The sequence below is a fragment of the Psammomys obesus genome, unplaced genomic scaffold (genome assembly GCF_907164565.1).
Source record: "Psammomys obesus unplaced genomic scaffold, mPsaObe1.curated_primary_1811, whole genome shotgun sequence".
Classification (NCBI taxonomy): Eukaryota; Metazoa; Chordata; class Mammalia; order Rodentia; family Muridae; genus Psammomys; species Psammomys obesus.
Window position 1 is genome coordinate 23774870 of NW_026585504.1, and position 21601 is coordinate 23796470.

Consider the following 21601-nt stretch of genomic DNA (forward strand, 5'->3'; position numbering starts at 1 on the left):
CTCACTGAAGCAAAAAAAAAAAAAAAAAAAAAGAAAGAAACAATAGGAGCTGAAGTTACAGGAAGTTATGGACCATTTGATCATCAGAATTGAATCCTGTTTCTCCGTAATAGCAGCAAATGTTCTTTGTCACAGAACCATGTCTCTGGCTCCTAGATAGCCAATTTTAAAAGTCAGAGTAAAAAAATAAATAAAATAAAATAAACAAACATTAAAACACAGGTAAATGTTTGAAATGATTTTCTTTTTTTTTCTTTTTTTTTTTTTTACTGGTTTACACATTTTTTTTATTTTTTAATTTTTTATTAATTACACTTTATTCATTTTGTATCCCCCCCATAAGCCCCTCCCTCCTCCCCTCCCGATCCCACCCTCCCTCGCCTTTCTGCATGCATGCCACTCCCCAAGTCCACTGATAGGGGAGGTTCTCCTCTTCTTTCTGATCTTAGTCTATCAGTTCTCATCAAAAGTGGCTGCATTGTCCTCTACTGTGGCCTGGTAAGGCTGCTCCTCCCTCAGGGGGAAGTGATCAACGAGCAGGCCAATCAGATTATGTCAGAGGCAGTCCCTCTTCCCATTACTATGGAACCCACTTGGACACTGAACTGCCATGGGCTACACCTGTGCAGGGGTTCCAGGTCATCTCCACGAATAGTCCTTGGTTGGAGTATGATTTTCTGGGAAGTTCCCTGTGTTCAAATTATCTTGTTCTGTTGCTCACCTTGTGGAGTTCCCGTCCCCTCCAGCTCTTACTATTTCCCACTTCTTACATAAAATTCCATTCACTCTGCCCATCAGTTGGCCATCAGGCTCAGCATCTGCTTTGAAATGATTTTCTAATTAAAAAATCTGTAGGAAAACACCTATGAGAAGATAGACTACCAAAGCTCTCGTTCACCATGTAAGATAAATGTGACCCTCTGCCTTCATCAGAGAAGCTCTTACTGTATTTGTAGTAAGTCTATCAGGTCTTACTACAGGTAGGAATGCAGGTCTGTTAACACAGAGACATATAAATGGCTAAAGTACTGGAAATCAGTGGCAATAGAGAGCTCAGTCCTACATGTACCATCCACCCATCCCTCTTCAGTACTCAGGGAACATTGCAGAAGAGGGTGCACAAAGAATTAAGTCAGAGGCCTGGAAGATGTGCAGCAAACAGGCATCTTCTGAACATGACACAGCTGTCGCTCTCATGAACTTACTGCAACTGTGGTTATCCGCACAAGAACTGCAGAGAGTTGGGGCTACCACCATCAAGGATAGGGGAAGGGGCCTGCACAGGGACTATTGGAGGTTAGCAGTTTCTGGAGGAGGAGATGTAATCTTCTCTAGTGTGTGGATTATAAAGTGTTAGTTGTTAATTCGTGTTATCAAAAATGCATCTGTGTTGTATTAAGGGAAAGAAATAAAAGCACTTCTACTTGGAATAATTTAATCAAGAATGAGTCCAGATTTGTATTCTCTACTTCATGTTTCCTGTGTCTTCTGTCCTATGTTTGTCTGCTGTATGAGTCTGAATCAGTGCCTGCCTAAAAGCTTTCTTGTAGACTGTTTGCACCAGTGTCGGTGTGTTTACACTTATGTGCGTCTGTCTGTTGTATGAGTGAGTGTATGAGGACTGTCTGTGAGTGATATGATTCTCATTCTCATGACTTCACTGTGTATTTATGACCACAATAGAAAATATCACATGATGAAGGAATGTACAGAACATTTTTTAAATTAAATTTTTATTTTTTATATTAATTACAGTTTATTCACATTGTATCCCAGCTGTAGCTCCCTCCCTCATTCCCTAAAATCCCACCCTCCCTTCCTTCTCTCCTTCCATGCCCCTCTCCAAGTTCACTGATAGGGAAGTACCTCCTCCCCGTTCATCTGACCCTAGGTTATCAGGTCTCATCAGGACTGGCTGCATTGTCCTATTCTGTGGCCTAGCAAGGCTTCTCTCCCCTCACAGGGGTAGTCAAAGAGCCCTCATGTCAGAGACAGTCCCTGTTCCCATTACTAGGGAACCCACTTGGACATTGAGCTGCCATGGGCTACATCTGTGCAAGGGTTATAGATTATCTCCATGAATGGTCCCTGGTTGGAGTATCAGTCTCAGAAAAGAACTCTGTGCCTAGATTTCTTGGTTCTGTTGCTGTCCTTGTGGAGCTCCTGTCTCCCCAGGTCTTTCTATATCCCCTTCTTTCATAAGATTCCCTGCACTCTGCCCAAAGATTGGCTATGTTTATCCTATATTATATGTACAAAACTTTTTAAAAAGTTTTATAAGGTTTAATTCACTGGCTCAAACTGATCCTGATTTACACGTAGGGAAAATAAAAACATTATTTGATTATCAACCAATAAATATAAATGGTTGCATTTACCATTCATGGTTTGTTATAGGAAGTTACTTTCAACTTCTGTATATGCAGCTATTGGCAAGTAATACTCTTATCTGGATCAGAAGTGTGCAAAAATACAATTTGAGATTGCAGTTTACATTGTATAACTTGTTTACATGGGAAGTCCAAAACAAGTAGCGTTGGTTTATTGCAATCCTTTAAGGCAGGTTAATCTGTTTGCGTACACAGTAGACCAGAGGTCTTAAATAAAGTGACTTCAAGGTATATTGTTAATTTTGTCTGTGAGGGCCAGCAAAAGCTCAAATTTCTTAGAATACTAGATATTTTCAGAATTTATTGAACACTTTAATTTCTTTCAAATTGATAGTATAACATAAGAAAAATGTGGAAACTATCCTGAATCACATAGAAATAAAAAGTCCTTTGTTTGCCAAAATATAAGTGCCATGAGATACAAATTTCTGTTTTCTCAAGAAAGAGAGAAAGATATCAACTTAAAAAAAAAGCAGATTTTCAAATTTATACTCTGAATGGAAGTTTTTTGTTTTGTTTTGTTTTGTTTTTTTTTAGCTTTTTGATGGAAAATAAAAGTTAGCAGGAAATGCATAATAAACTCCAATTAAACATGCCATCATTACTGGTTAACTCGAAATAAACTATCCAATATCTTTAAACTGCTGGATAAAGGATAACTGTCTTAGCATAGCAGTGTTCAGTTGTGATTATAGGAGAGCAATTAGGAGATGAAGTTTGAGATTCTGTAGATTAGGACATTTTACTCAGATCAAGAAGCTTAGTGATCAGTCTCTTCATGGCCACCTTCATGTCTTTGTTCCTCAGTGTGTAAATGGCAGGGTTCAGGATAGGTGTAATCATGAAGTCCAGGATGGCAAGAAACTTATCCACTGGCACAGTAGGAAATGGCCACATGTACACAAAGATGCATGGTCCAAAGAACAAAACCACCACAGCGATGTGAGCAGAGAGTGTAGAGAGGGCCTTGGACAAATCACCTGATGAATGTTTTCTTACAGTCAACAGGATAACAACATAGGAGATAATCAGTAAGAAGAAGGTGCCTGTGGAAATAAACCCACTATTGGCAGTAATCATGAACTGCATTTTGCTGGCATCCATGCAAGCCAGCTTGATGAACTGAGGAAGATCACAATAAAAACTATCTATCTGATTAGGACCACAAAAACTCAAATGGACAATGAAAGCTAATTGGGCCACTGAATGCAAAAAGCCAATAACCCAAGCACCAAACAGAAGCAAAAGGCACAACCGTGGGCTCATGATGGTCAGGTAGTGGAGGGGCCTGCATATGGCCACATATCTGTCCCAGGCCATGGCCACCAGCAACACCATCTCAGATGCCCCCAGGACATGAAGGACAAATATCTGGATGACACAGCCCCGGAATGAGATGGTATTGTGCCCAGAGTACAGGTCAGAAATCATTTTGGGTACAGTTAAGGTGGAAAGACATAAATCAATAAATGCGAGATTTCCTAAAAGAAAGTACATTGGAGAATGTAAATGTGGGTCAAAGGCCAGAGTAAGCACAACAACAGTGTTTCCCAGCACAATGGCTATATACAAAACCATAGAGAAGGCAAGGAAGAAATCCTGTATTTTTCTAGAGGTTGAAAGGCCCAGAAACACAAATTCATGCACCTCAGTGTAATTTGTTTTTAGCATTTACTTTTTCTTGCTGTTACCTAAGGGATTAAAAACAAAGAAATTTCAAAAAATATTTATAATAAATACATAGTTTACAAACCAATTCAGAATATTCTCTAACTGAATTAAAACGAAATAGTTTTTATTACTCTCTAGAAAGCATTTTTATTTTAGTGTGTTTATCCTATCTTATAGGTCTAGTATCCACTTATAAGTGAGTATATACCATGTGTGTCTTTCTGCTTCTGGGATATCTCACTCAGGATGATCTTTTCTAGATCTCACTATTTGCCTGCAAATTTCATGATTTCCCCATTTTTAATTCCTGAGTAGTATTCCATTGTGTTAATACACCACAATTTCTGTATCCATTCCTCATTTGAGGGGCATCTGGGTTGTTTCCAGGTTCTGGATATTATGAATAAAGCTGCTATGAACATGGTTGAGCAAATGTCCTTGTTGTATACTTGAACATGTTTTGGATATATGCCTAGGAGAGGTATAGCTGGATTTTGAGGAAGCACTATGCCTAATTATCAAAGAAAGGGCCAGATTGAATTCCAAGGTAGTGGTAAAAGTTTACATTCCCACCGGCAATGGAGGAGGATTCCTTCTCCACATCTTCTCCAGCATGCATTGTCACTTGAGTTTTTTATCTTAGCCATTCTGATGGGTGTAAGGTGAAATCTCAGGGTCATATGATCAATTCTCACTCAGAAAGGCAAACAGGATGGACATTGGAAGAGGGAGAAAACAGGAAGCAGGACAGAGCCTACCACAGAGGGCCTCTGAAAGACTCTACCCAGCAGGGTATCAAAGCAGATGCTGAGGCTCATAGCTAAACTTTAGGTAGAGTGCAGGGAATCTTATGAAAGAAGGGGGAGATAGAAAGTCTTAGAGGGGACAGGAGCTCCACAAAGAGAGCAACAGAACCAAGAAATCTCTTCCCAGGGGTCTTTTTTTAAGACTGATACTCCAACCAAGGACCATGCATGGAAATAACTTAGAACCCCGGCACAGATGTAACCCATGGCAGCTCAGTGTCCACGTGGGTTCCCCAGTAATGGGAACAGGCACTGTCTCTGACATGAACTCAATGGCTGGCTCTTTGATTACCTGCTCTTGATGGGGGTAGCAGCCTTACCAGGCCACAGAGAAAGACAATGCTTCCAGTCCTTATTAGACCTGATAGGCTTGGGTCAGATCGAATGGGTGGAGGACCTCCCCTATCAGTAGTCTTGTAGAGGGTCATGGGAGGTGATGAGGGATGGAGGGTGTGATTGGGAGGGCTGAGGGAGGGAGCTACAGCTGGGATACAAATGAATAAGCTGTAATTAATATAAAACTATAAATTAAAATTAAAAAAGAAAGCATTTTGAAATTTTCTTAACTCATTTATCTCTGCAACAAGAGTCATTAGTTACATACTATATGCCTAAAACTAGGTCAAACTCATAAGTGAATAATGGATTGTTAGTTCATTAGGAGCTAAATAAGTTGCAATATCTAATCTGATAACACATTTAAGCAAAAGAAGAGTGAAGTATCTCAGATATGTGACTCATCACAGTGGTATTCACTCATTGATAATAGCCTTGCTACTACTGAAGAGAATGTCAAAAATTCCAGTCATTGTAATTGGTTCACAGAAAGAATTCTAGCTATGTAGACTAATAGGGTGAGAGGAAAAGTGATGGAGATCAGACTGGAGGACAGGCCAGATTTACAGTGATGGGATCTGTGATTAGAATTAATTTTATACTTATACTAATAATAAGCTTGTGGAGTATAATAAGCAGTAACTTGATTATAATGACTTACTTGCAAATGGTCAAATACAAAATAGAATAGAAGGACTTTAAGTCACCTGTTGTGTCACAAGTGGAAAAGTAGGTGGTGTTAGAGGAGCTGATGAATTATTTTTACTGTGCTGTAATTAATGAAACTTGCAAATCATAGTATTTGCTTCTCATTATAAACTCTAGTTGACTTCAGATGATCATTTAAACACCACTAAACAGAACCAGGGCTGTAGAAGTGATTCCCTGAGTGAGGTTCTTGCTGTGCAGGCATGAGGACATGAGTTCAGGTCCCCAGCCCCTGATTCAAAGACAAGTGCAGAGGCACATGTGCATACCAATGCAGGAAGTGCAGGGACATGGCGATCCTGGGGGTGCCCGCTTCCAGGTTAGCCGGAAGAGTATGCTCAAGGTTCAGGGAGTCAGCACATCTTAAAATAATAGGTGGAGAGCTACAGTGTAAAACAAACAATGCTGAAGATTGCAGTTGATTGTCCTACATATGAAATCCCAGCAAGGTCTCCTCTACCCTCTGTAGCAATGTCGTTCTTCATGTCATCACTCTACCTTAGGCCTGGTTCCCCGAATAAAGAAATTCTAAGAATGACTTCAGACAGTCAGGTTTTGCTCACCATTGGTTATGGATATCTAGTAAGTAGCATATCTAAAGGGAAAAACTGCAGAGACGATGAGGAGGCACTAGGTGTAAAATTTATTCATAACAGATAAAATAAAACAGGACAGTCACTGAGGGGACTAGCAAGAGGTCTTTTGTAAAGGACCTATACTCAAAACTCTAAAGGAATGAAATGCTATCCACAAGTTTAAAATATTTTTATTCTGAATATAAAATGTAAATATATTCAATGTATTTTCAACTTTGTGAATGAATCAAATATTTTATTAAACCACAAAGGTTTCAATTTTTAAAAAGCAGCATTAAGAGAGTGTTCTAAGTTGTACAAAAAATATTTTATTTTCTATCTCCCTAGTTTTTATTTTCCTTGTGTTTAGAATTTCTTACTGATAATACTGTTTTTTTATAATTTTTATTTTTTATATTAATCACAGGTTATTTACTTTGTATCCCAGCCATAGCTCCCTCACTAATTCCCTCCCAATCCCACCCTTCCTCCCTCATCTCCTCTTTGCCCCTCTCTAAGTGCACTGGTAGGAGAGGCCCTCCTCCCATTTCATCTGACCCTAGTTTATCAGGTCTCATTAGTACTGGCTGCAATGTCCTCCGCTGTGGCTAGCAAGGCTATTCCTCCTGGGGGAGGGGGGTCAAAGAGCCTACCATAGAGGGCCTCTGAAAGACTCTAACTAGCAGTGTATCAAAGTAGATGATGAGACTCATAACCAAACCTTGGACAGAGTGCAGGAAATCATATGAAGGGGGGGGGGAGTTGTAATACCTGGAGAGGACAGAGTGCCACAAGGACCAAATATATATGGGCACAGGGGTCTTTTCTGAAACTGACTCTCCAACCAAAGACCATGCATGGATAAAACCTAGAATCTCTGCTCAGATGTAGCCCATGGCAGCTCAATATCCAAGGGGGTTTCCCTATTAAGGGGAACAGGGACTGTCTCTGATAATACTGTTTTTATGGGAAAGAAATATAATCATTCATTCAGAATGTAGATACTCATAAGGTGGGCAATATGTTAAAATATAAAGAATATGCTTGGAACAATAGCACAGCTTTTACCGAGAACTCACAACAGAATCAACACATACAGTTAACCAGTCAAAGAGCTCTTTATGTTGATCCCCATTAGTCACTCTTTTCCTGCTTTGCCAATCAAGACGAGAAGAAAAGGAGGGCTTTGGAAAGGCAGAAGGGATAGATGAGCACAAGATCCCTAATATTTTTAAGGTTTCAAGATAAAATCTTATTTTGTAAATTGCATATGAACAAATGTTAATAATTAGCAAATTTTAAAATGTAGGCATTATTATAAAATTAATATAAACATGTGACACACATATATATTCACACATGAATATAGTTGAAAAGTGTCAATAGTGAATGGATTAATTTCAGTACATACTAATAATGAAAATATGAATATTTAAAACTCACCTGAATAATTCTACATATGCAAGTCTAGAGGGGTTCTACTTAACTGAAAAACAAGAGAAAATATACAAATAGTAATATGATTATTTGTGAACATGTTTGAATTTAAACATTCTTCATGAAGAAACACCAAAAAATACCAGCAATGGAGAGGGTTCAAAGGTAGAATTCCATGTGGCTTTCATTTCTTAAATTCTGTATTCCTGTATTGTTTAAATGGTTTAAAACAATGTGGTATCAATGTTAATTAAAAGTGGCCTTATAGATAATAATATTAGGTTCAAGAAGAACAGAGCTATACATTCAATGGAGTGATGTCAGATTTACCCAAAATATCATTTAAAATTAAAATAAATGTTTAAATGTGAGAAAAATTATTTTCTCCAAAATGTATGTATGTCACTCACTAACAGATTCATCATCAATGTAAAAACTCACAACTATGTAGTACATCACTACTTCCTTTAACATAAAACATAACACATATTTGATTAACAATAGAAAAGCAAAGATGATGAAAGCAAAAGAAAAGAGACAAGGGAAATGAGAGGAAATAGTAAGGAAGGTAGAATAAAACAAGACAAAACTATAAAGGTGACAATGGGAAAAAATTACAATAAAATTTAAAGCAAAATTTTAATATTGCTTCCTTCATGCTGATCTAACACGAAGAATGAAGCAGAACAGGCATCAGCTGCACAACAACCAAAACAAGACAATCAAAGGTAGCACACTAATGGAATATTTTCCGAGTCTTCTTGTACCTACTCACTTTGAAACCGAGTGGCTACCATATTCAGAATATCCCTGTGTGGCTGTCAAGCCATTAGACTCTAACTATTGGCTTTTTTCCTGAATTCATCTGGTATTTACTTTATAAGATCATTAGTTTCTAAGAAAATATAACCCAGATGACAAAGTTGTTTTGAAAAATCAAGATGAAACCTAGAGTTATACAGAACAATTCGCCTTCCTAATTGATTTTGGGAAGCCCAGCATGAATAAATGCTCATTAAGTATATGAAAAGAAAATTATGAAAAAGAAAAACAGGTAGGCACCTTTGCGTGTAACAGAGATGCTGTGCGTTAGCTGTACAAGGAAAATAACTGCTGAGTGTGCTATTAATGTTCACTTACCAGCCATCCAAAACTACCAGCAAGCAGTACTTCCTCTATTACTATATATTTTAGGAAGTGTCCTCCTCTTGGATGCTGTGTGCTTGGTCCTTCTTACTAATGCTACAACTACTTACAACCTTTTCAAAAGCATTTGGTGACCACCTGATGGCTGGTGATCTAAGTCTCCAAGCCATTTACCATGGGAATTGTATTTCTGAATCCTATGACCTTAAAGAGAGAAATTCTAGTTGTTTTGATATGTTTGATGAGAAAGAAAAGAAAGCAAATATTTTGAAAGAAAAACAACACTGAACATTTTATTGCATAGTATAAATTATATATGATTTTGGCTGAATTGAAAACCAAGTAGCTACTAATTCAGTCTTATTTAAATTCCTGTTAACATATTGATTTGGAAAACATTAAATTAAATTATGACATTTTGATACTTATACATACCTTATAATATTAACTCCTTCTATTAACCCCTCTCATCCACCTCCCCCTACTATCTTCAATATACCTGATTGTCCCCATTTTATTTTCATGTTGTCATCCATGAGCTCAGATTTTACATATGAGACAAAGTACTCTTAATTGTGAGACTGGCTTATGTCTCCTGACATTATCATATTTTGTGACACTTGAAAGATATGCAAAGGATATGCTAAAGAGCACTGACTTTAATGTTTAGCTTAACTTATGCAGTTAATGTTTCCACTTTAAAGTTAGCAATATTATCACTTATATTCCATATATGACACTACTTCCATATATAGACAAATATCACCAAGAATGTCATTATATTGAAACCAATTTTTTTCACATATATTTTCTGATAGACAGTGTGTCTGAAAGCATAGATCACACCACTTTCTCTTTCTATCATTGTTATAACATACAAGTGGGAATTCATTTCTATTTTGATTTTAACTTTTCTCAGCACTTATAGATCCATTTTATTTCTATAATAGAAATGTGAGGTATATATAAAATGTTTTTCTTTAGCATGTGAGTAAATAATATTGCAACTCATCTTTAAATAACTGGGCTAGAGTGCCTGTTTCTAGTGACGAATTCTGCTCAGTGGTCTTTATTTATTAATTCTACACTTATAGTTAATTCTACACTTATAGAATGTCTGGAATTTTGCTCAGAAAAAACACAACTGCAAACAAACCAAACACTATACGTCTTTAGTCACAAGTGTTAAACAACAGAGATTTTAACTAACTTAACTATTCACTACCCTTATTTTACTTTGTAATAACACTTAACTGTTCTCAAATTAACATTTAGTTTATTAATTATAACTTTGTTTTGAATCAAAGTATACTTTTTACCTAGTATTAAGTGAAGAAAGAGGAAAAGATAAACATAATAAAAAGAATAATCATATAGCTGGTCTTAGCCAAAAAGACAAGAGTCAGTAGTCAAAAAATTATTCTGAATGACTATTATGGCATAACATACTCAATATGTCTCATTTATTTTTATGTTTCTTTTTTGTACTAGTATTTGATATTTATTTTAATTTTAATTTACAATTTATACCTGTATGCAATGTATTTTGATTACCTTCATTTCCTAGTCTCATCTCTTACCACACACTTGTTCATAATGGATCCATTTTAGTTCCCAACTTTCCTGGTTTCTTGTCAGTTTTTTATAATGCTCTGCCTTTAATTAGGGTTGCTTGCATACATATGGGCATGAGATCATTTACCGTGTTGTGGATATTTTATCTGGAGTTACACCACTCAAAAAATGAGCTTTCCTCCACAGCTTCCGTTTAACTGCCTAAAGCCCCTCAGGTTGGCTTAGGGCCTCTACAAGTTCTTAAATGTAAGGTTGTAAATGCAACCACCATGTAATGTTCAAAACACAGTGTTTCACAGCACTTTTTCCAGCTCTTCCACTTTCTGTCCCCTGTTCTGGAGCATAGCAAGAGCCAGGATGGAGGTTAAAACTGATATAAATATCCACCTTGTATCTGAACACTCAGCAGTAACTTATTCTTTGTACTTTCTGACTGCTTCCCACTGTAAAAAGAAGTTTCCCTAATCAAAATTGAGACTATCACTGATGTGTGGTGTAGAAAAAAGTTATTTAGGAGGTGTTGGCATAATGTTCTTGTGGACTGTATGTAATTTGTCCTTGTTCTTTCAAATGCTGATTTCTCTACCCCACTATCTTATTTCAATCCAGACACTGTGTTGTGATGTTTATTCTAAGCATCACCTGTCTCAAGTTTGTGTAAACATGCCACCATTTGTTCACTGTATTGTTAATAAAACAACCAGTCAATGCTGAGCAATGGAGAGAATAGAGGTAGAAATCCTGGTCCTGAGGAAAGGAGAAAGAATCAAGTGGGACTTGAGGAGGGACATAGAAGGAGATGAGGGAAGGAGGATGGGATTGAAAGGGAATGGGGAGGGGAGGCTACAGCTATGATAAAAAGTGAATAAACAGTAATTAATTAAAAATTAATTAATTAAAAAAAGCAAGTGGGAGAGTTGGAGAGGAGAGATTGGCAGCAGAGTACTTGGAACCATGAGGAGAAATGAACTGGACCTAAGATATGACTAAAAGCAAGCATAATGTGGGGTATCTAAATGGGAGAAAACTATGCAGGCTTGGAGGTTTAAGATGGAGTAGCTATTGCCCAGCATTGTGTTCTAGGTTCATTACATAAATCCTAGTCTCTGTGTGGTGATTTGGGCATACAGCTGGTTTAGGAATAACTTCTGTTTTACTAAAAGATAAATCAAAAATAAATATTAATAATCAACAAGAAGGAAATTCGACAACATGACCATTTAGCAAAGCATCTGTAGTTGTAAGTTTCCCACTGTGATCTATGACCCTTTTAGTCAGGTTTCCAATATGAGCCTTATATTACCTTCTGTGGAGAGCACCTGGATTCTAATCAGAAAGCAGTCACTTGTCCGGGGGGCCTTCTGGCACCTTGCTGCTCCCTGAATTCTGGCATCTGGCTTGACTGGACTACTGCCCAGACACAATAGTGCATTCCTGGCTGACCTGGGGCTTTCCATAAGATCATCTTCCTGAAATACCTTAAATCCTCCTCTCCCTCAGGGCTTCCTAAGTAACTCTTCTGAGGAACTTTCCAAATTACCATTATTAGCATATCTTGGTGGGCCATCCTGTGATTTCTAGTCGCTGAGTAACCCTGCCATAGGCAATTACATTCCTTCTGCTTCTGCCTATATACTTCTATGGAAAACTTGAATAAACGGAGACTTTGATCAGAAATACTGTCTTGGTCTTCATTTCTCTCGCCCTTGTCCCCCTTTTTCATTCCCATTCCCCCATTCAGGATCTCCGTTGACAGACCTGCGGGACGGGTCAGTCACTCTCATAACCACTCGATAATGTGTTCATCTTTATCCACATGTTTGCTGGCACTTGTTTTCTTGATCATAATCATTCTTACTGGTGTGACATAGACTCTTCAAGTAGTTTCAATTTGCATTTTTCTGATGGCTAATGACGTTGAATGCATTTCCAGTGTTTATTAGACATATGCATTTCTTACTTTAGAATTCTCTGTTTAAGTCCACAGCTATTTTGTTACCGTATTGTTTGTTTTGTTGGTGTTTAGTGCTTCAGTTCACTGTAAATTTTATACACTAATTCTTTACCAGATGTGTAGGCAGTGAAGATTTTACCCATTCTCAGTCTACCTCTTCCCTCGGTGGACAGTTCTCTTTGCTTTTATTTTCAAGGTCTTCATTTTTTAATATTGACCTGATTTTCTGATAGATTTGAGTCTTGTCGCGATGTTTTGACATGTATTCTCTACTTTTCCCTCTGTATATCTCAGTGTTGAGATCCTGGATTCAAATGTAGTTAATCTCTGTGCAAGAGAAGGGATAAGATCTAGTTTCATTCGTCTACACATAGATATCCAGTTTTTCTAGATCCATGTGTTCATCATGCCACATTTGCTCTAGTTTGTGTTTTTGGCACATTTGTAGTTATGTGAACTTATGTTTACATTGGCTATTCTAATCCCTTGATTTATCTGTACATTTTTGTGCCAGTACCATGCTTTTTAAAAATTATTAGGAACCTATATCAACTTGAAATCAGTAATATGACACCTCTAGCACTATCCTTTTGATCCATGATTACTTTGGTTATAAGTGGATTTTTTTTGTAATTCCATAAAATGTTTAAATTTTTAAAATAACTTTAAAATAACTTTTAAAAATAACTTCAAAAAGTTAACAAATTTAAGAGACATGAATGTAGGGGTATTAGTGCAGAAAAAAGAGATTCAAAGAGAATAATGAGAAAAAGAGAATAAATAGCAAATTTGTCTGGAGATATTTAATTCTGGACCCATAGTCATCATATATATGTAACTATCAAAAATATGTTTTAAAAAGATTGCTTTTACTATTTCTCAGAAGAATGATGCTGAAGATTTGATTAAGGTCTGATTAAATATGTAACTGGCAGATGTTCTTCTCCCCTTCAAGGGGCACAGGAGAAGATGGGAAAGGAGAGTGGGATTGGGATGGGGTGGGGAAGGGGGCTACAGATGGGATACAAAGTGAATAAACTGTAATTAATAAAACTAAAATTAAAATTAAAAAATATGTAACTGCATATTTATCACCCTGCACAAAACTAAAGTGGAAGTGGATCAAAAATCTCAATATAAAGCCAGAAACACTAAATCAGTTAGAAGAAAAAGTGGGGAAGAGCCTAGAACTTATTGGCACAGGAGACAAAATCCTGAACACAACACCAACAGCACAGGCTCTAATACGAACAATCAATAAATGGGACCTCATGAAACTGAAAAGCTTCTGTAAAGCATTCTGATGACACTGTCGTCAGAACAAAATGACAGCCTACAGACTGTGAAAGGATCTTCACCAACCCTATATCTGACAGAAGGCTGATATCCAGCATATATAAAGAAGTAAGGAATTTAACAAACAATACATCAAGCAATCCAATTAAAAAATGGGGTAAGGAGATAAACAGAGAATTCTCTGTAGAAAAATACAGAATGGCAGAGAAACACTTAAAGAGATGCTCAACATCCTTAGCCATCAGAGAGATGCAAATCAAAACTACCTTTAGCAGTGTATCAAAGCAGACACTGAGACTCATAACCAAACCTTTGGCAGAGTGCAGCGAGTCACATGAAAGAAGGGGGAGTTAGTATGACATGAAGAGGACAGGAGCTCCATAAGAACCAAATCCATCTGGGCACAGGGGTCTTTTATGAGACTCTGTCTCCAACCAAGGACCATGTATGGATATAACCTAGAACCCCTGCTCAAAGGGAAAAGGAACTGTCTCTGACATGAACTCAATGAACTCAATGGCTGACTCCTTGACCTCCACCCCCCACCCTGAGGAAGGAGCAGCCTTGCTAGGCCACCGTGGAGGATATTGCAGCCAGTCCTGAAGACACCTGATAAGCTAGGGTCAAATGCAATGGGAGGAGGAAGTCCCCTATCAGTGGACTTGGAAAGGGACAGGGAGGAGATAATGGAGGGAGAGTGGGGTTGGGAGGGGAAAAGGGAGTTTGTTACAGCTGGCATACTAAGTTAATAAACTGTAACTAATATTAAAAAATAAAAAAAATTAATTAAAAAATTGCTGCCCACTCTTCCTTGATGTTCCTTCAGCTTTTGATGTAGTAATTGTGTTGGATACCTCATCTTGTGTTGCTCTCTGTATTTTGACCAGTTGTTGATTTCTGTAATAATCATTATCTTATTTGTCACAAAAGAAGCTTATTTGATGATGATTAAAGAGTTAAACTTGCCTCTGAACACAAGGGTGAATAGTTAGAATGCAGTCAGAAATTATACTGGGTTATGGAAGTCCTAGTATTAGGATCTTCTCTAAAGTACAGGACCTTACTGACCATTGGTAGTTAGATTTATAGTACCAGTCATATATTCCTTCCTATGTCCTGGTTTCTGTAGTTACTCCAGGTTATATAATCATACCTGAAGATTCACAACTAGGACCCAGAAATAAGAAACAACATGCAATGTTACCCAATCTCAGAAAGTTTGAACTTTTAAAAAAATATGATTTGTTTGTTTTTTATGAGATGCATCAAGAGATGGCCTGATGGTAAGAACAAGTGTTCTTGCAGATCAGCCTCATTTTTTTTGTTAACAATTTCATTCTTTCCTTCTCTCATTCTTTCTTTTTCTCTCTCTTTCTTTCTGTCTTTTTTCTCTTTTAGTGGAGCTTAGACTCAAATCAGTGCTTTATTGTTGAGCTATATATTCAGCCCACACAGATTTTTTAAAACTGGATATGTTACACACAGAACATTGTTCATGCTAGCACAGAAACTTTAGAAATGGGAACATTTTCTGTTCCCCTTTGGCAATTTTCATATGATAATGACTGAGAATATTGATGGCCAATTAACTAGAGTATCTCTCAGAGATAATCGCTTACTCCCTTTGACAGAAGTATTACAGCATCTACAGAAAAATATCAGTTCAGTTCTTTAACATATTAGCTTTGGGAAATATTAACCAAAGAAATGTTTTAAATCCATACTTAACCATTGCCACTTAAAACTCTGTGCTGTGTACCCACTTTACTCTCCTTGACTTTAACAAGAAATGGTTGCACTGCCAGCTGATGATCTCACAGTTCTGAAACTGTGATGTCTCAAAGGAGCATGATATAGATAGGAAAAAGTCTCCTTCCCAAGCGTCTACTGTACACTAAATATATATCAAACACTTTCCTATAAATCCTTGGCACAGCAGAAAATGGCTTGTTTTGTCTCATTTTGATACTATTCCAGGGTCTTGTTATAAAACTATGGACAATTATTTATCCACGAAAAAAAACCCATTTTGCTAGGTATTATGTCTCTCTGATAAAATGTGACCTATGTACACTTGTTTATTTCTTCTTCTTCACATTCTCTAGCATATTTAAAACACTTCCACTATGTTTTAACACCGTCCTATGACAAATATTAATAGTCGTGATCTGGAACTCCCACAGAGATGACAAAAATATCGAGGATTTTTTTTTTTTGGCAAGCTGTCATGAGATGTCTACTGTCCAAAAGCAATAACAAGAATATTTTGTCTAGTGTCATACTGTACTTTGGATGACTTAGTTTAAGAAGACTTGTTCTCAATGATTCAGAACCGTGGAATACATAGTTGTCATGGAATAAGGGATTTCTTACAGGCACCGAGAGGTAACTATAATCATCAGAAATTTTCAGATAAGTTACAACTGATTATTAATTATTTTCAGAAAGAAAGAGAGAGAGAGGAAGAGATCTGGATGGAAATTATGATTCTGAAACTAACTCAAGGAACTGAAAGGTGATATCAGAGAAGGTAAAGAAATAACTTTAGAGAATGCATGTTCTGCATGCTGGAACACGCCTGACATTAATATGCTAAAAGTAATGGGTATGTGCAAGTCAGAGAGACTGACAGGGACACATAATCAATTTTTATATCATTCTGAAATAAGAAACTTTAAAAGATGAAAATAATCTGATTTTCATTTTATATTTTTGGTTTGATGATTTTTATAAAGCTCTGTTTCACACCTTTAGGCTTTAGGAGTGTGTTCTTTTGGAATAGAAATTTACTTTTACTACATTAGACATGCTTGAAAATCAAGTATAATTCATTATTAATATTGAGACCAATATGAGTTAGGTTACTAGAAACTGAAATAGTAACAACAGTAAATTAGTATGGATATAGAATATTTTCATATCGTTACTTTTACATCTATATTTATTCTGCTGTTACCTTTACATAGGAAATGTATTTTAAAGAAAAGATTTTATAAACTTCTCCTTAGTTAATTGAGTATTCCTAAGTAAGTTCAAGCCTTCTGTAATCAATCTTCCCTTATAGAACCTAAATCTTTAACTATGTTCCTTTTATAGTTTACCTGCCTACTTTTTTCATCTATAAGTTTTTCATCTACAAAATAAATACAATTCTTACAGTGATTATGAAGTTGTGATTAAAATGTTATAAAACAGCTCTAACCTATAAATAAAATTTAAAGATATTTCCTAATTTTGAGAGAGGATAAATAACTAACACCAGTTATAAGGAAACAGGAATTAACAGGAGAAGAGAGAAAAACAAAGATAGGAAGGAAGAAAAGTGAAAAAAGGGGAAAGGACAGAATTGGCAGGCATGAAAAAATATAGAGGAAGTGGGAAAAGGAGAAATAATTTTTCTATTTTATGGCTTGCCTATACTTAAAGCAGTTTACTCAAAATGAATTGTGATAAGAATTCTCTAGTTTGTTCATAAGACATCCAATAAGCTTTCATATGTTATTTATCTCTACTAGTAAAAAATTTCTTCCACTGGTGAATTCAGGGAACATACTTCTCTTTTAAAAGTTATGTTTTTTTTTTTTTTTCAGTCCAAGGCATATGAGAATCAGTGGAAATATTACCAACATTTTAGAGGGATGAGGGACTCATCGGATTCTGAAAGCAACATAGCATAATTTTTCTAGTCTCATAAACTGAGGGTCTTCTAACCTGGATGTAAATTAACATCTGCCCTATCATTCATCCCAGTCTTGTGTTCATTTCACTCCATACTGACTTCCAGATTTCAGTTTCTCAGAAGCTGTTATGTTTTTAATATGAATTCATTGTGAATCGCTGTGTTCTCTGTTTAAACTAAATGGTCTATAGTACAGATTCTTTTTTTTTTTTTTTCTTTCTGAACACTAGGCTTCCTGATTCCCTACAATTTGGTATAATTTAGGTTTTAGGTAATTTTGCTCAGGATTCGTAAATTTGAAATTCATGATCAGAAAATATTTTTCCAGTAGTCATGGTCTTTTCTTCATGAGTGAATGTTTACCCTGTCACAAATGGCTAAACATCCTACCCTTCATTGGATTTTCAACTCTCATATAGAATTAACTATTGTCATGGTAAACAATGTGGTCGTTTTTATCAGAATTAGTATTACTATATTTTTGCTAACTTATTTATTCACTCATTGAGTAATCATATAATTATTGAGATATTCATGTAATATTTTAGGTTTATATAAAATTTATTTTCCTACCTTGTAGCTCCCAAAGATTCTTTTTTAAAATTTCACATTTATTTTAGGTGTACAGTATTTAATTGATTATACTTCCTCATTCAGACAACATTCTTTTTAATGCTTGAATCACAACTCATATTGATTTACATAATGAGAAGATTACATCAATGGGATACAATAAAATGCAAGAATGGAAATTAGGACTATCTTAATATGCTTATGTACTCACTTACCTTAGCCACCACTTGACTCTGTTACTCTTCTCTTAAATTCCTTTGTCATTGCATGCAAATATAGTTTTATCAAGTCCTTACAAAGTATAGTTATTTTCTCTTGCTTTTCATGTTGCAAAAACTATGCAAAAATCCACATTGAACACTTTAATTACTATATTTTACTACAATTTTACAAAGTTATACTTTACTTGTGTTTCAGAACACTATGCCATTGTTTTGTCGATGGCAATTATGATTAGTATCCACTTCTTCTTATGCACATATTCAAGAATTAATGTATGTAAATAAATGAGAATAAAATTTCTAGGGCATAGAATGTGTGAATGTTACAGTGAATGTTATATCCTAAAGCCAAGGTTTTTCCCAAAGCTAGTAGTTTCAATCACTTGCATCAGAAGAGGTTAAGAAATCCTCTTAATTCACATCCGTTCTTAGCCCCAGAATCTATCTAACACTATATATTTTCCTTCAGATTAATTGGAAACTGAGATTAATGGAGGAAGTAAACCAGTCTGAGGTGGCGGAATTCATCATTCTTGGCCTTTGTGAATCTTGGGAGCTCCAGGCCTTCTTCTTAGTGATATTTTCTTCACTTTACTTAATCACCATTTTTGGTAACATATTTATTGTAGTCATAATCATCACTGACCTTCATCTCCATTCCCCTATGTACTTCCTGTTGGCAAATCTCTCATTCATTGACTTCTGTCTTGCCTCAGTCACTACACCTAAGATGATCACAGACTTCCTCAAGGAAAAAAAGACTATCTCCTTTGGAGGGTGCATGTGTCAGATTTTCTTTGGACACTTCTTTGGAGGGGGCGAGATGGTACTGCTAGTGTCAATGGCTTATGATCGTTATGTGGCCATCTGTAAGCCGCTTCGTTACACCAGCATCATGAACAGACATATGTGCATTGGATTAGTGTTGACATCATGGATCGTTGGCTTCGTACATTCAATAAGCCAACTGGCTATAATTGTAAATCTGCCCTTCTGTGGATCTAGAGTTTTGGACAGTTTTTTCTGTGACATTCCATTGGTCATCAAGCTAGCCTGCATGGACATCTATGTTCTAGAAATTTTGATAAATGCTGACAGTGGAGTGCTAGCAGCCATATGCTTCATTCTGTTGCTGCTCTCCTATTCTCATATACTGATTACTGTCTGCCTTCACTCTAAGGATGGGGCATCCAAAGCTCTCTCAACTTGTACTTCCCACATCACAGTGGTGGTATTATTTTTTGGACCCTGCATCTTCATCTATCTGTGGCCGGTCAGCATAACTTGGGTGGACAAGTTTCTAGCTGTATTTTATGCAGTTATCACTCCCTTCCTGAATCCAGCCATATATACTTTAAGAAACAAAAAGATTAAAAATGCTATGAAGAGACTGCAATGCTAGCAAGTGAATTTCAGTAGATTCTTTTTTTTTAGGATTTCACATTTAGAATGTTAACTTGAGGGTTCCTAAATTAGTCCCACTTGTTTTTTTCTCTCAGTGTATTCTTTTTTATTTTTATTTTTAAAATATTAGTTACAGTTTATTAACTTTGTATCCCCACTGTAGCCCTCTCCCTCATTCCCTCCCAATTCCACCCTTTCCCCCTCATCTCCTCCCATGCCCCTTTCCAAGTCCACAGATAGTGGAGGACCCTAGCTTATCAGGTTTCTTCAGGACTGGATGCAATGTCCTCCTCTGGAGGGAGAAGCAGCCTTGCTAGGTCTCTCGGTGTATTCTAAACTAACTTCATACACATTATGCAGCCCAAAACAATTTACCTTAAATTCACACTCCTCATTTTTATTTTTTAATTCTTACAAGTTTTTGTTTTATCTTGTCTACATGATAAATTTTCCAGGAGTAAAACACTTTTCCAAGGACTAAAATAGAGCTGGCCAATAGATATTATAGAAAAGAGTTTATTACTATGAATCACAAAAAACTGATTAATACCCACAATAAAACATCATTACATACTTGAGAAATGGTTATTATTAAAACCTCAAGAGATTGAAAGCAATGAGAAGAAAGCAGGTAGAAACCACCACTCCTCCAAAACCAAAACCAAAACCAAAACAAAACAATAACAACAAAATAAAAACAGGACTGTAAAAATTTGGTTTAAAATTGTACCAGGCTTTTAAGGAAAGAATAACTCCAATTTTTTTCAAATCATTTTATAAATCAGAAAAGAAAGTAGTGCTTTTGAATTGTTAATGAATCCAGCATTACTATGACACCCAATCCAGCTAAAGACATAACTATCACAAAAAATGAAAATTACAAATCAATGTCTCAGATGAACAATTTATCATTAAAATACTTATAAAGTTCAAGAACATATAAAAGTATTATTTGTAATTGTCTGAGAAAGTGACAGTGCTGTCTTTTTTCCATTGGATGGTATTGGCTTCTTTGTCAAAAATCAAGTATTCATAGGTGTGTGGGTTTACTTCTGGGTCTTTTATTCGGTTCCATTGATACATTCTGTTTCTATGTCACTACCATGCAGCTTTTACCACTATTGCTCTGTAGTACAGCTTGAGATCAGGGATGGAGTTACCTCCAGAGGATCTGTGTTTGTACAGGATTGTTTTGGAAATTCTGGGTTTTTGTTTCTCCATATGAAATTGATAATTTTTCTCTCAAGGTCTGAAAAGAATTGTGTTCGTATTTTGATGAGAATTGCATTGACTCTGTAGATTGCTTTTGGCAGAATGGCCATTTTCACTATATTAATCTTACCTATCCATGAGCATGGGACATCTTTCCATCTTATGATATCTTCTTCAATTTCTTTCTTCAGAGACTTGAAGTTTTTCTCAAACAGGTCTTTTACTTGCTTGGTTAGGTACTTTATGTTATTAGTGGCTATTGTGAAGGGTGTTGTTTCCTTGATTTCTTTCTCGGCCCTTTTGTCTTTGGTATACAGGAGGGCTACTGATTTTCTTGAGTTGATTTTGTATCCAGCCACTTTGCTGAAGGTGTTTATCAGCTGAAAAAGTTCTCTGGTTGAGTTTTTGGGGTCGCTCATGTACACTATCACATCATCTGTGAATAGTGAAACTTTGACCTCTTCCTTTCTGATTTGTATCCTCTTGATCTCCTTTAGTTGTCTTATTGCTCTACCTAGGACTTCAAGTACTAAGTTGAAGAGATATGGAGAGAGTAGGAAGTAGGAGAAAACAAGTAACAGGACAGGAGCCTACCACAAAGGGCCTCTGAAAGACTCT

At 36.3% G+C, this 21601-nt stretch overlaps 2 protein-coding genes across 2 annotated transcripts; one reads left to right on the forward strand and one right to left on the reverse strand.

Moving 5' to 3' along the window:
• Nucleotides 1-3122: 3122 nt before the first annotated feature.
• LOC129674177 (olfactory receptor 4F15-like) lies at nt 3123-4061 on the reverse strand. The gene has a single exon (XM_055604072.1). It carries the CDS (start codon nt 4059-4061, stop codon nt 3123-3125), a length of 939 nt encoding a protein of 312 aa, XP_055460047.1.
• A 14796-nt stretch (nt 4062-18857) lies between these two features.
• LOC129674192 (olfactory receptor 4K3-like) lies at nt 18858-19769 on the forward strand. Its single transcript, XM_055604075.1, has one exon. It carries the CDS (start codon nt 18858-18860, stop codon nt 19767-19769), a length of 912 nt encoding a protein of 303 aa, XP_055460050.1.
• The last annotated feature ends 1832 nt before the right edge of the window (nt 19770-21601 follow it).